This window comes from Equus caballus, chromosome 4 (assembly GCF_041296265.1).
Source record: "Equus caballus isolate H_3958 breed thoroughbred chromosome 4, TB-T2T, whole genome shotgun sequence".
In the NCBI taxonomy this organism is placed as follows: domain Eukaryota; kingdom Metazoa; phylum Chordata; class Mammalia; order Perissodactyla; family Equidae; genus Equus; species Equus caballus.
Window position 1 is genome coordinate 78,950,595 of NC_091687.1, and position 15,909 is coordinate 78,966,503.

Below are 15,909 nucleotides of genomic sequence, written 5' to 3' on the forward strand. Positions count from 1 at the left end.
GTGTACTTTCACACACTAGACGGCATAGCCTACTACACATCTAGTCTATAAGGTACTAATCCTAGGGGATCACCGTCATATACGTGGTCCACTGTTGACTGAAATGTCGTTATGCAGCACATTAACTGTACTTTAAATCTCTTTCTTTAAAGAAAATAAGGTTAAAAACCAGGAGTAAATGTAGAATATCTACAAATCAGAGTATTTCTCACTGTAGTAATGTAACCTGATCAATTTAATTTCTTGGTAGAAAAGCAGGAGAGTAACTGATAGACAATTCCTATGCCTTCATTATTCCAAAAGCTTCAATGAAACAGCTTAGAAACCCCTTTTCTCTCATCCAGATCTCTGCCTTCCCCACTTTGTCCTTTTCCATCATCTCTTGACCAAAAGAAAATTCCCTGCTATGTGCTTTCTGCACTACAAAAGAAGTGACACCACACCCATTGATGGATCTTTCCCTCTGGCTCACTCAAGATTCCCTTGCACTACTCAGAGGCCTCTGGTGTTCCCAGCTACTCTACTCAAAGTGAACATTCTCCATTATCTCTTCATTGGTCACCTGTCAATAGGAGTGGGTCCTACTGAGGTAACGATGGTGATAGTTGGACGGAGTTTTAGGAGATGACAATGGACAGCAGCAAGGGTATGATCAGAGGCCAGATCAGAATGTTCTTGACCTAACATTCAGACAATTTTAGTTTTTACCCTGGAGCCAATGGAATATAATAGCAGGGAATGGTCAGGAGTAGTTTTATATTCTAGAGTGAGCCCTCTGGAAGCGTGGGAGAGCTTGTGGAGGGAGAGAGACCAGAGGAAACAAGAAGGGTTAGTGATGAGGCCTCTGGAGTCCCTTGAGCATGAAATGATAGGTGGTAGGGGGAATGGAGAGCAGGCGGTGGAGATAAGATACAGGAAGTAGATTCTGCAGAACTCCAGAGTGACTAGATGTGGGGAATAAGGCAAACCAAGGAATCTACGATAATGCTCAGGTTGCTAACTTGGGCAACTGCATTCAAAGTCTTAGCAGATGAATCTTGTGTTTGTGTCATACTTTTGTTATTAAAAAGAGAAAGAAGGTATTTGATATTTATAAATTACTGAGCCCAATACACAATAAAAGTCCTTTCATATTTGGAGATGATACACCATTTCCTCCATAAGAAAGTCGTTGGAATGGAGATGTTGGAGTCTATTGTTTGAAAACTTCATTTTTCAAATCCAATTCACTCTATCTTTATGCCCTATCATTGACTACTCCCCTCCCAGCTCCTGCATTCTCTAATTTACTTCTTTCTACCACCACTGCAAGCATGTTCTCCTACTTGCTGACACCTGAATATCACTAACATTCCCTTTTTCTTTGCCCATGCTATTTCTTGTATTAGGAGACTCACTCACTCATTTATTGGCAATGAGTGTACAAGAAGAAATAGAAGAATAAGCCATCTAGGAGCTTATATAGCTTATTTACCCCTCAAGGAGCTCACAATACAACACGTGTGTGGGCCAAGGCTAAAGCCCAAATAATACCCTCACAGTTAGATGGGGCACAGAGGTATAAACAGCTCTACTGCTGTTCATCAGAGGGAGTTGTTATATCTGGAGGGATCAGAGAAGCCTTCGTTTGAGGTGTCCTTAAAGCATTTTAACAAGGGCTTTTTCTGTAGTTTCCAGAATGGCAGAAAACATGTCTATTTTAATCAGTACTGTACGACACAGTACTTTGCATAGTGCCTGGCATGTTGTAGAGTGCCTGTGTGGGGTGAGGAGTTTGTGTGTTTACTCTATAATGCCAGAAGAAAGCTGCAGCATGAACAAAGACATAGACAGTGGAAAAGCAAAGGACAAGTGAGTAAGAAAAATCATATTCTTTTAGAGCTTAGTCATCTATTTACAAGAGGGTCAGATATTTCAAAGAAGATACAGAAGGCCAACATGTCCATGAAAAGATGCTCTACATCACCAGGATCTTGAAGAGATATCTGCACTTCTGTATTCATTGCAGCATTATTCACTATAGCCAAGACATGGAAACAACCTGTCTGTCAATGGATTAATGGATACAGAAAATGTGGTACATATACACGATGGAATATTATTCAGCCATGAGAATGAAGGAAACCCTGCCATTTGTGACAACATGGATGGACCTTGTGGGCATGATGCTAAGCGAGATAAGTGAGATAGAAAAAGACAAACACTGTATGATCCCACTTACATGTGGAATCTGAAAATGCCAAACTCATAGAAACAGAGTGGAATGGTGGTTGGCAAGGGCTGGGGGAGAAATGGGGAGATGTTGGTCAAAGGCCACAAACTTTCAGTTATAAGATGAGTAAGTCCTGGGGACCTAATGCACAGCATGGAGACTATAGCGAACAATTCTGTATTATATACTTGAAAGTTGCTAGGACAGTAAACTTTAAATGTTCTCACCACAAGAAAGAAATGGTAATTCTAGGAGGTGCTGGAGGTGTTAGCTAACGGTACAGTGGTAATCATTTTGCAATATGTAAGTGTATCAAATCAACACATTGTATACCTTGAACTTACATAATGCTATATCTCAACAAAAAATAAAATAAAAAAGGATCAGATGAGCAAATGAAGTGGATCAATGTCCTAGAATGCAAGGCCTTGATGGCATCAACTTAGTTCAGTGGGCAATAGAGGGATGTGGGGAGCAGGAATCACAGACAGCTTTTGATAAGGGGTCTGGTGGCTCGTGAAGGATGTTCAGGGAGGAGAAGCAGTAGGCGGAGCAGCCACTTACAGGAAAGTAGATGAGATGTTGAAAAAGGGGGCTTAAAGTAGAGTGGTACTAATGGGGATGGATGAAAAAGGTGCATTGAGACCAACTTGGCAGGACATGACTATGGACTGGCCATATATGGGACAGGGGTGAAGGGACCATAATAGTTGACAACATTGAAAGAACAAATCCCCAAAGTATCTTATACAAACCTGGATTTCTGGCTTCTTCCTCAAAGTCATAAGACCTTAGGACACTGGATCTACACCTCTGCCGGTAGCAAGCTGCTGGAACTGAGAGCAGCTGCCCTCAGGTAGATGGACACATGCCTCCCTCGTTCCCCCAGCCCATCCAGCCTGTTTCACCCCTTAATGTGGCTTTTTGGCACTTGTGGGCATTTAGATTTTCAAGCTTGCCAATAAGACCTGAGTTCCAAGTGTGAGGGACCAAGACATGGGTGCCACTCACCAAATTGGGAAATTAAGAAGAGGAGCTCTTTTTAAGAAGATGCTCCCAAAAGACACAGAAGTGCTGAGTCGGTTACCTGTGCATCCTTCACGACCTTATTCACTACTCTCTGATTTTCTTAGCTAAGTTTAGAGCAGAATTCAGTCTTTAAGTGCTATCTACCCTGATAGGGTGAAAACAAATATTTTAGTTTCTTACTTTGAGATGAAACAAGACTAAAAGTTGAAAAAAATGTAGAGGGCTTTTATTATATTACTAAGGGGAGAACTAGAAATTGTGGCACAGGTGAGTCTTTAAAGAGCAGTGGCTAGTGGTGATTAAGGTCAGGTTCAGGAGCCAGATTGCTTGGTTTGAGTACCACTCTGCTGGGTCCTCGCTGTGGGATATTTGGGCAGGGTACTTAACCTCTTGTCTCAAGTGTTTACATGCTTATAAATCAGTGTTTAGAACAGGACCTATCAGAGTCAGAGCTTAATAAATGTTAGCTATTACTGGTAACATCATCAGAGAAAACAGCTTTCTGTAGCTTTCACTACTTTCTGGCCAAAGACTGACCTGAGTACTACAGCAACATTTAAATTCTGGTGGGATTTTCCTGTCCCCAAAATGTGCTTCTAGCTTTGTGGACTCCTCTTCCCAAACCTGCCCCTTAATTTTATTTCTTGATTTAGGAACTGCTGGTAATTTCTTCGTAAGCCTAGTCAGCAGCTATCCTAGCCACAAGATAGCTCCCTTGATCATGGCTCCAAAGATGAGAGGCACCCCTCCCCCTAAAAAAGAGATGTGAATTTGTATTTCAATTCATCCTTCACCCATTTTGCAACTGCCTCCCTCCTTTACCCCCTCCTCAGGGTCTCTATGGCTTTGAGCCCTTGGAGACTGGAGTCTGGTCCATTTCAGCTCTGTTTCACAGTCACTAGTTATGCTATGCTGTGCAGGGTTACACTAACTCTGCCTGTGGTAAAGCTTGGGGTTGGGGTGTTAAGCTCTGGAGCCTAAGATAGAAAATTCATGAAAATGTTATATTAGACATGTTTAATCATAGTTCTGCCACTATGTGGTTGTGGCAAGTTACTGAAACTCTCTATGCCTGTTTCCTTACCTTTCAAATGGAGAGAAGGATACCTATTTGCACAGGGCTATCTGAGATGAAATGAGCTAATTAACATGAGTAATGTGTTTAGCAAAGTGCCAGTCAACAGCATACCTACGGTTAGGTGGACAAAGTAGTTTGCTCCAAGTACTGCAATAAGTGGTGCTTTGGTTGTAGAGAATTTATGACTCATAATAAAATTTACTAAACACCAACTTGCCTTTTATTACCACCATGCAATTCTAAACAGCCTCAATGATATAATACTTTGTCCCGCTAGGGTAGACTGCTACTACCACCTCCGTACTTGGTATGCCTCTAGTGCCAGTTTATATTGAATGCTACAACAGATGATTTATGAACAAAAGTTTAAAAAAATAAGAAAAGAAAATACAGGATGTGCAATAAATTCAATGATACATACATGAAAATATTTTTTTGCCAGTGTTCTCCTAGGTTCCCAATTTTCATCCCATAGCTGCTGAATAATTGAAAAGCTGACTTAAATTTATCCCCAGGCAACAAAGTTTATTTCCTTTTAATGGCATCATTGAAAGTGTGCCTTTCGGTTATCACAATTCAGTTTGCGGCAATTGTCTTACCGCTACTGATGAACAGGTCTACCAGCTGTTCCTTGGAGAAACCAGCATCCACTTCCGCTCTCACTATTTCACAGGAGAATCCGGCAGCCATTTGTCTGTGCTGAGATAAGGAAATAGAACGATTAGTTCTACACAATTTTGAATTTTCAAAGAGAAGGGAGGTGTGCAAGTATCGATACCTTCATGCAGAGTGCAAGCTGATGTGCTATGTAGTCTTGCAAGCTTCCTTCTGGGCCGTGGAAAATGACATTATGATATTGCTCGACCTATTAATAAACCAAGAAGAGACCTTAGGTGAAAATGCTAAGAAGAGAAAAACAGGGACACACAAGTGTGAAATTCCCCTTCTGAGGTCCTCAGCCTCTCAAAAGATCAAAAATAATATTTTAGAGATCAACTTTATTCACTGGGCACTTGAAGTCTTTCATTTTAATGTGAAATACTGGCAAATATGGTATTTATATATTTATGTAGTATTTTATACAGTATTTATTTATTGCAAGAGCTGACATTTGATGAAAAAGCATCCTCTTTCTTCTCTGTTTTCTACAGTGAGGTTCAGTATGTAGCTGGGAACACAGTGCCTCATGTACTTTGTCCCTCGCAGATGTTTTGTAGTTTTTTCTTTATTTTCCCTTGCAGATGCTCTTTAGACTGAATTTTTCCAACGCTTATTTTGCTTTTAAGTGGTTAAATAGCAAGTGATTTCATTAAGGAAATTTTGGAAAATACAAAGAAACATAAAAAAGAATAATAAAAATCACTGATAGTGTCAGCACCTAGAAGCAACCACTATAAATATTTTTGTTTCCTTCCAGCTTTTTTCTTTGCATAGTTGATGTGTGTGTGCACGTGTACGTATATTTATGTATTTTTTTAAGAAGGATACATAAGTGTAATCTTTTCACAGCTATCGTATATTGGAGAATATCTTTGTGTTGACATCTTATGTAAAAGACACTTTGATGAGTATAAAATTCTTGGATCAATTCTCTATATTATTCCATTATGGAATTCAGTGTTTCAAAGAAATCTGGGTAGAGACTGGTCACTTTTACTTTGTAAACTAGAAAATCTCCCACCTGGATCTCTATAGGATTTACCTTTTCCTCCTGTATAAGGATGCTTCACCTGAGAACACATGGAGATTTAAGGTGCAGTGAGATGGAAAGCCAATGACCATCTACATAGAACAACGGCAGTGATGTCGAGCAGGATGTGGAGGGGGAAGTCATCCTCCCACCTCCATCATCCCAGGGCTGAGCTCCCACTCCCAGCCCACATGCTCTCTTCTTAGAAAGGTCTTGCAGAAAAGAACATGAACAGGTGAAGTGTCAACCTAACCAGTATAGTTGATTTAGCTCATGTGTGAAGATTGAGTTATCCAGACTCAGAGAAATGTTAAACACGAAAGGGTCTGTTCTCTCTTTATAATTTGGAATGGGACAATGTAAAGACATATATATATACATATATGTATCTTTGTGCTGTTGTTACTCTATTGTGCTCTGATGAAGCTGCCCCTTCAAGATCACAGGGGAAGGTCACATTCTTGAGGGTGTTTGGGGTGGACATCTGTGGAAACAGTGAATATGCCGCCCTTGGTCCATCATTACAGAAAAGAGGCTGATTCTGGGATATGAAAGGAAGGCTTGAGGGAAAGCTGTTAGCATGGAAGGAAGAGGGAAATTTTTCCTTACTGGAGCCTTTAAGACTTGAGCTTTGGCCTCCAAGGAGAACAAGACATGCTTGGAGGAACTCCAGGAACATGGAGGAAACCCAGGCTTGACCACCCCACTGGCTCTCAGACTGAGCTGAGGAGGGAAGTGGTCCTTTAAGGAACCTCTTGATGTGACTTGGGACTGGGTTTTAGGCTCTGAAGGACAACATATCTGGTAGCCACCAGTGATTTTCTCTGAATATGAGTACTATTCCACTATTGACAAGCCTTCAGGAAAAAAGGGAACAGTTCAATTCATGCCGGGGCTAGGCAGAAACAGGGAGAATGGTGTACTTGGAAGAAACATGACAGTGGCTGTAGCTACCCAAGGAATGTCAGCATCCTAAAGCCAGGAATGAACTCATCAGGGGCTGGCCTGGGCTGTTTTCTGTGGTACTGGGGGTCTGGGAAACAAGCAATGACAGAGGTCTTGGTAAGGACCAAGACCAAACAGGGACTCCCCTGAAGACATAGCAGAGAGAATATCCTAGAAAGTTCAGCTGAGGTTCTGGTTCTAGGCAATGAGGCTATGGAGCCACAAGACTTTAGAGGTAAATTATTATTAAAGAAGAATTATTAAAGAATAACCTGTTTTCATTTCTATCTATGAGATGGGGAAACTTGGGGGGATATACAGATTGTACTCATAATTACAAAATGTTGCCCAGATTTGTCTTGTTGTCGCCTTTTTCTGCTAATCTTAAACGGAACATTGTTAAGTCTTTTTGATACACTTAGACCTTTTTTGGTTTAGGAAATTTTTCCTCCATTATGTTTTGATAATTTCCCCTCTTCTAGTTCTATTTCTAAGGAACACCTATAATGCCTAAGTTCCCTTTCTGTTCTCTGTGAGTGTATCTGTCCCCTTCTCATAACCCTGTTCTACATTCTGGGAGAACTCCTCAAGTAAGTCTTTCAGAACACTGAATAGAATATTCACTATTTCACTTCTGCTCTTTATTGTCTCAAGAAGAATTTTAATGACGTCATCGCACTTTTAGTTGCTCTTAGAGTTCCTTACCTCACCCATCTCGTTTCCAACACTTTTCCTTTTTAATCTAAGCCTGTGCTCTACCATGGCTTTCTTGCTGTGCTTTTGTAGTCCATCTGCCTATATTCTCTAGAGAATGAAAACAATTTTCCAAACTTTTTTTTGTTTTTTTCTAGGAATTTTTAAGGTGTGTTCTTCCTCTGAGTTTTCAGAATGATAACTCCATTCTGTTTTGCGGTATTCTTCCATCGGTATAAAGTTAACTTGTTATTCGTATTATGTACTATGAAACCACAGGAAGAATTTTGCAGTCAAGCAAGATGTGCGGACCATGACTGGCTTCATTCTCTGTCTGCAAATTTTCCAGCTGAATCCCCGCCTTCAGTCATTTGGTGATGACAGGCTGGTGTCTATGGTTGCTAGTTAGACTCCAGGATGCAGCAATGGCTGCAGTGAGCTGAACCTCTGCTGTCCACCATGGACAAACTGCAGTCCCAGAAAGTAGGATGCTTCTGCACCCAACCCACTGAGCGTGCTTATATAACACACTTCCCAGATGCAGCACGCTCTCACCAAAGCCAAGAACTTCCTGCGCACGTATTTCTAGGAGTTTTCGTCTCTGAATGGATGTGGAAGGACCTGTATTGACAGTGGGCAGAGGAGACTATCATGGTGCTGCAAAAAGCCGAGACTATGCAGTAAAGGATATACGCCCAATTTTCTAACTGGTGTCAATCTTGCTTTTTTGAATTGTTAGTAAGATGGTAAGAGAGAAATAAAAGTATTTCCTACCTAATTTCAAGTAGGCCTCAAATAAGTGTCCTAACACTCTCTTACCCCTAAAGGTAGTGGAAAATTTTTACAGATTCTTGCAAAGGGAGACCTCAGTTCTATTCTTCACTGTTATTGTGACTGTTGTGTGTTATTCAAAAGTATTTTTGTGGGAAATTGTGTTAGGTGCTGCTAGCCAAGTGCAATTTTAAACCCAAAGTCTCGAGCTCTTCAAATCAATTCCAAACTGCCATGACTTATTGGGCAGAAATTCTCTCACAAGGAATGGATTGTTTCACACCGTGAAACAGGATACAGATTTTCAAGATTTACGGAATATTCTGCCCACAAGATTTTCAACTAGCATTGCAATTTAATCTCGCCTCACTCTGAAAACAAGAGTGTTCTATTCATTATAGCCATCCTATCAAACTCCCTACACTTTCTTAAGATTGATTTTGAAATCCTATAACAGCAAGAGACCCAGCTTCATAGATAAGCTGTCTTCAATTTCAACACCTCATTTGTCCTGATTGTAAGTTCTTATGAAGTACAGACAGGAAACATTCAATTTAAAATTTCATCGAAAAGGCCATTCACTAGCAGTAAGCATTTTGTGTTCACATAGTCTAATATCCTTTCTGGAATAAGGTAAAATATAAATAAATAAGTGAATTAATAAAGAGAAAAAAATGTACAAAATTCCAGTTCATACATTGCAATGCACATATTCCATTAGTTTCTCTTCATTTCTCACCATTTAACCGGTATTGTTAAATTTTGTTAATGGTATTTTGTTGTATCTTGTCAAATGATATAGCTGTGTTCGTTACGATTTAAGATCTGAAGAAAAAAATTAACTTAATTACTTAGAGACTGTTACTCTACTGAGACTGGTGCAAACATGGAAAGCTTTACCAAGAAAATATATCTGTTCTAATGTTACCGTGTTACATTTCTCCAAATAGCAGGATCTGAGGTATAATAAATACACATGCTCCATGCTTCCAGCAGAGGGCTCTAAAGATAGACAGATAGACAGATGGGCAGGCAGATTTTGGGGCATGGGGTGGGGAGGGGGTTAAATATTTTAATTGTGTTGAAAGCAGATCTGTTCTTTGAAAATGAAAATCAAACTCAACTTCTAAAAGGTGAATTGTAGTCACCAGAATTATCCCCTAAGCATACGTTTGCAGTGTGACATTTTTGCTTATTAGTAAAGGGACACTGGCCTTATTATCACAATTGGTACCAAACCCTTTTATTTTTGTGTTTTCACAGCCTATTCAGGAAGCTCTTATCACATGTCAATTAGTGCTTTGTGAGGCAAACGGACTCTGGATTAAATGGAAACAATGACCTCCACAAAGGCCCATCCATCCCTTTATTTTTTTCCCCCAGTGCTTTTCTGCAGAACAGAGTTTACTGGAGGGGCTCCAGTCTCCACTATGGTCAATGCAGCACCTGTGATGTGTTTTAAGACTCCTGGCATTATTTTAAAGCAATTATACCTCAACTTTTGTTCGGAGTTTCAACTTGTCAGAGTCTGAGGGAAAGCTTCTACTGTCCAGGGATGGTTTTAGTCTAGGTCGTGCAGAGATGCTGAACTCAAAAAAGAATGAAAAATAAAGGTCTTTACTGAGACAATGTAATGGGGATGGCTATAGCTTCAAGTGTCAAGCTTTATAGCTAGGAGTTTCATTCTGACCTCTTCTAACACTCAGTTTTAAAGAACTAATTTATTTATGACTTTAGAGCCACAAACAACACAGTTACCGTCAATTTATTCATATAAAATCCTCCCAAACAATACTGGCACATCCAGCATCAAGGCTACAAAAAACTCGAGTCCTTCATTGTTAGGCAGGGTTTTAACCAGCTGCTCTTTATAGAATAAGAGAACAATGGGAATTCAAGAGAAATGATAGTTCACACACAGTGAGATGCACACACTATATGTTTTTAAAAATTAGCTTACTAAAACTGTAAAAGCCCAAATCAGGCTAGGTTACCAACCTCAAACGAAGACAGGCCTTCATTTATTAACAGAGACATAATAATTTGTGCATTGTGGCTATTTAAAAAAAAAAACAACTATAGTATAGAACTCTTGTTCATAACTGCTCTTTTGTCACTTAGGCTCTAGCACTCAGGAAATCTTCCTGCTCCAGACCTCTGGGCCAACGCTCGCCCCACTGCCCAGAATCTTCTTCCACTATTGCCATGGAAGCCAAAGGACTCATTGGGATTGGAGCCACCTCTTCCTCACAGCAGGGACCTGGCCTCTTCCTTCCACTAGGACCTGACTCAGCCTTACTCCTCCATGCCCTGAAAAAGATCAGGCTAGAACGGGTCATGTGCTAAGGGGATTGACAGGGCTTTGTGGTCTTTCTTAGATACATAACCATCCTTTACAACATTGTTTTTATGGGAATGTAGTAAACTTATTTTGGAATGTACAAAGAATAAGTAGACTCTCCTAGTCAAGATTCTTTTTTTCTTTTTGGAGGAAGATTAGCCCTGAGCTAACATTTGTGCCCATCTTCCTTTATTTTATATGTGGGATGCCTGCCACAGCATGGCTTCCTAAGCAGGGCACAGGTCTACACCCGGGATCCAAACCGGTGAACCCTGGGCCGCGGAAAGCACAATGTGCGAACTTAATCGCTATGCCACAGGGCTGGCCCCTCTCCTAGTCAAGATTTTTGATGATTAACATGGCACATATCTAACAGGTGGTGGAAACGTAAGAATTGCGTCCTAGGGAATTCAGAGTCCTGTATTTTAAAGTAGGGCTCAGATTAGAATGATCTATTCCAGTATTTTTCTAACATAATAATTATTCATAGTCACTGAAGTATTAAAATACAAGATTAGAAATAAGCTAATAAAATTGCAAGTGGTTAAGAAAAAAGTTTGAGTAAATGCACAAAATTCAACCATGATAATAAATTATTAGTGATTCAGAACTCAATTAAGTTAAATGTTTCCTTATTAACTCAAGGATGGAGATTTAAAATTGACTTGTGTCATTTTAACTCCAATGAAAGTATTTGAAAATAACGTCATTAAAAAAACAGAAACAAAAAGCCTGATTTAAAATTTTCACTCCATGTGGTTTTCTTCATGAGGGCTTTAATACATGCATTTTATAAAATAGATTTACACATATATTAAAAACTGGTTACTGAAATCCTTTCTTAACCAACAGGCTAATAACTACAGTCATGCGTCACTTAACAACAGGGATGTGTTCTCAGAAATGTGTCATCAGGCGATTTTGTCATTGTGTGAACATCATAGAGAGCACTTACACAAACCTAGATGGTATAGCCTACCACACACCTAGGCTACATGGTACTAATCTTATGGGACCACCGTCATATACGTGGCCCATTGTTGACTGAAACGTTGTTATGTAGAGCATGAGTGTAGTATTAAGTATGATTACATGCATGAGAATGGAAGATAGCCCAGGTTCAATTCCTGAGGTTTCACCCCTTACTCGCTGAGGACCCTGGGCAAATTACTTTGTCTTGGTTTATTTACCTGTAAAATGGGAGCAACTGGTATAAGTACCTACCTCATAGAATAATTAAATGAGACAACTGATAGAACAGAGCTTGGCATATAACAAATAATAAAATTCAGATAATACTAGGTTTGCATATCTATGGTACAGATTTCCAACAATTCAAAGACATATCAGCGTGCCTACAGTTACTGTGCCACTGGGCAGATATGTCACTCTCTGGCTTAAATCCTTACACTGACTTCCTATCGTACTTGTAATAAAATTCAAAGTCCATGCCATGGTCCTGCATGATCCAGCTCCCGGTCACTTCTCTGACCTCATCACCAGTCTAGACACCTTTGTACCTGCTGTTACCTCTGCTTCAAACACCCTCCATAAGGCTACTGCTTTCACTTCATTTGGTTTTTTGTTTACATGTCACTACAGAAAGGTCTTTCCTATCAACTCCATCCCAAAGCTCTTTCTGGCATCTCATCCACCAGCTCTTTAACTCCTTATCTGCTTTATTTTTCTTTCTACTTGTAATTAGTGCTAGCCATCACATTATGTATTTATTATTTGGCTTTTGATCGTCTTTGCCCACTAGAATGCAAGCTCCATCACTGAAGGAATGCGTCTTTTACAGAGCTATATCCTAAGTTTCTAGAACATTGCCTGCATTTAAGGAGGCTCTCAATAGTTGTCAAACAACTGAATTAAACAACTAAACAGGACACAAAAATGCATAACATATGGTCTAACTCCTTAAGGAGTTTATAATCTTGTCTGGAAGAAGAAACACTGACAACCATTATAATATATTATTATCTCAGTCACTTTAAGTTTTGAAGTGATTGCTAAAATGAGTGAGACGTTTTTATTATCTTTATCCAAGAGTTAATTCTGAGCTTAAAAAAGTCCTTTGTGTATGCTCATTAAATTGAGAATAGAACTAACAACGTTGTTAATTTAGTCTCTGGTTTGTCGGTCATTGTTAGTCAAACTAAGTCTTATCCATTAGGAGGCACCCACAGAAGTGTACTTGGAATACGCTATATACAATGTGACTAGAAGACATTTCCTTTGACAGATTTACTCAGTCAAGGCTAATGTGCAGCTGTAATTCATTTGCATTGCCTTTCTATTCATGTTATCATCTAAACAGGTGAATGAAAAGCACTGAGCCAGAACCTTGCCTGACGCAGAGCTGAGAATGGAGACGGGAGAGAAGTGGTTCTACAGCTGACTCTGTTGACAGCCCTGAGGCTCACATTCCTGAGAACCAGTTGGTCACACAACTTCAACCTTCATTTAAGCAAATCTCCTTATATGTAACCTCAGGCTTACTTTGATGTATTAGGGAGAGGAGACCAAATAGCGAGGAAAAAAGTGGAAGTATAAGATTTAGAAGACACCATCTCTCCTAAATCGTAAGGTTTTTGAAGGTTTCTGTGCTCCTGTGGTTGCTTTTACAAAGGTCAGTCCCAACTCTGAGCCTAGCTAAGGTCAAGGGAATAGTTTTGAATACCTCTTTTCATCAGGAACAAAGACATCAATTCACAGTTAATAGAACAACTTTTGTAAAGGGTTATAGTCAAACCCATTCATTTTTTAAAAGGCTTTCCAAATTAAGGCAGCAAGCAAGATGACTGTTTACTTAATGTTTTAGATCATCAATATTAGTTTTAGATAGCTCTCAAACATACAGACACACATGTGTATCAATCCTGCACAATCCTGGCGTTATCACTCCCGAGCTATGTGGACTCGCAGCTGTTTTACCTCTCTGCTTCAGTTTCCTCATCTATAAAATGGGTGATATTATCTACCTCATAGGGATGTTTTGAGGAGTTAATAAATGTGTATGAGCACTTTGCATATTGCCTGGAGCGTAGTAAATACAGTCATGTGTCACTTAACGACATGAGTACATTCTAAGAAACGCATCATTAGGCAATTTCGCTAACATCACAGAGTGTACTTACACAAACCTAGATGGTACAGCCTGCTACACCCCCGGGCTATATGTCACTAATCTTATGGGGCCACTGTCATATATGCGGTTCGTCATTGACCAAAATGCCATTATGTGGTGCATGACTGTACTGGACAAATACAAAGCAGTAAGTTCATCCATTTTGTAACCAGAACTTGTGACTTTCTCTTGATAATAACACTCTCATTCTTCCTTTTAGTAACGGAACTGTCTAGTATTAGCTGGGTGCACAGTTGTTCAGCAAAAAATAACACCTTCCAGCTAGGCATGAACATCTAAATTCTGGTCCATGGGATATGGGTAGGAATGATGTGTGCAACTCCTCTGAAAGGAAGGGCTTTGCCCTCCAGGATTTCTTCCCTCAGGCTAGAACCTGGGTGTGGAAGAGGTGACTCTTTGAGCAATCCCACACAAACAACACCCTGGGGCATGGTGGCGTGCTGAGAGAGAAGCTGCTGAGATCCTGCAGGGGTCACCCTGTCCCTTCACCCTCCTTGAATCTCTCACCTGCTGGGACTTAGATGTTGGAGAAAAATAGATCTCTATCTTGTTTAAGCTATAATTGGTTGGTTTCTGTTAAAGTGGCCAAATCAATATTCTAACTAAAGCTAGCATATTTACTCAATTTTAAATTATGAAAGTTTATAGCAAGGTATTGTGATATTTATAGCTAGGCTCTTCCTTCTTGACCAGTTATTTGACGCTAAGTCCTTGTTAGCGAAGACAACCTCCTCCTGCCCAAATTAAAACACTTCACAAGTCACAGGTAGTCTCTGGGTCCAGGCAATGGACACCTGGATGACTGTGGCGGAAATCCATAACTAAATGACCAGCAGCCTTCCAGGGAGGGGGCTGTTGAGGAAGGTCATGGGGTCAGAGCACAGGGCACAGGGTGAGTTGGGGCTCACACTCTTCTAAACATAAATATGGGCTACCCAAAATTCCAGTGTCAGGGATGGGAGTATAAGACTCCAGTCAGCAGCGTCCACCTACCAGCCTGAGGTAGTTCTGCAGCATCTGAAGAGGAATCATAGACGTGTAAGTCACACTACTGAGGCAGCCTTCTTGAGGACCTGTAAGAAAAAAGTACACAGAAGGAAAATTGGCTCTTCCTTGTTAAATATAAATGATCAAAACACAACAGAATCTATCATAAAAGATGCAATATATCTGTTCACTTACGTAGGCAGAGCTGATACTTGGCCAAAAAGCACCAGTGTGCCTTTACCATTGTGAAAATAGTCTAACACTTTGTACTGGCTGGTAAACAGCCACTGTTGCCGGCCTCCTAAGAGCTCCCCAGCTGCTGCATCCTCCCCCCAGGAAGCCCGCCTCCCAGCAATCACAGCCAGGCCTCCAGGTCCCAGCTCCAACACTGTAGCCGGTATCTGCTCTGAGAGCTGGATTCAATATTTTACTGTTTATAAGCAAATGTTATCAGAGATAATACCAATCTTTAGAAAGTTCTAGCCTTAGCCAGCATTAATGCATGGGTCTGGAGTCTCTCTTTAGATCTATTCCCCAACTTTCCCTCCAATTCTGCCACTCTCTCAATATACTGTTTGGGCATAAAGGAATTTTCTGGAATGGTCTCACACTTTTTTCTCCCCCAGACTACAATAAGTACAAACAACAAAATAAAACTTTATTAGCTGAAACTGAATTTTTAAAGACTCCATTCCCAAGTATGGGAAATAAATGATGAAATCAGTAGCCTTTTAGAGTCAAGAGCTGAGAAACTGACAATTCCTACATCACTTACTAGCTGTATGACCTTAGACAAGAAAATCAATCTCTCTGAGACTCAATTTCCTTATATATAAAATGAGGGTAAACAGAAACACAGATTTCATTGGGTTGTTCTGAGGATTGAATGAATTTATACTTGTGCTGTAAACAACAGGGCCTAGCACACAGTAGGTGCTCACAAACCATGAACTTCTCCCATTATAATAATATGGATCATACACTGTACTTGACAGTCACGAAAGACATTTCT

At 40.1% G+C, this 15,909-nt stretch overlaps 1 protein-coding gene across 8 annotated transcripts in view; it reads right to left on the reverse strand.

Moving 5' to 3' along the window:
• CTTNBP2 (cortactin binding protein 2) overlaps positions 1–15,909 on the reverse strand; it is a 152,986-nt gene that overhangs the window by 24,403 nt on the left and 112,674 nt on the right. For all 8 annotated transcript variants that reach the window (XM_070264282.1, XM_070264283.1, XM_070264279.1 and 5 more), the window contains 3 exon segments: positions 14,904–14,983; positions 5,098–5,184; positions 4,919–5,018 (listed from right to left, as the gene is read on the reverse strand). In XM_070264282.1, the coding sequence (XP_070120383.1) occupies positions 4,919–5,018; positions 5,098–5,184; positions 14,904–14,983 (267 nt within the window).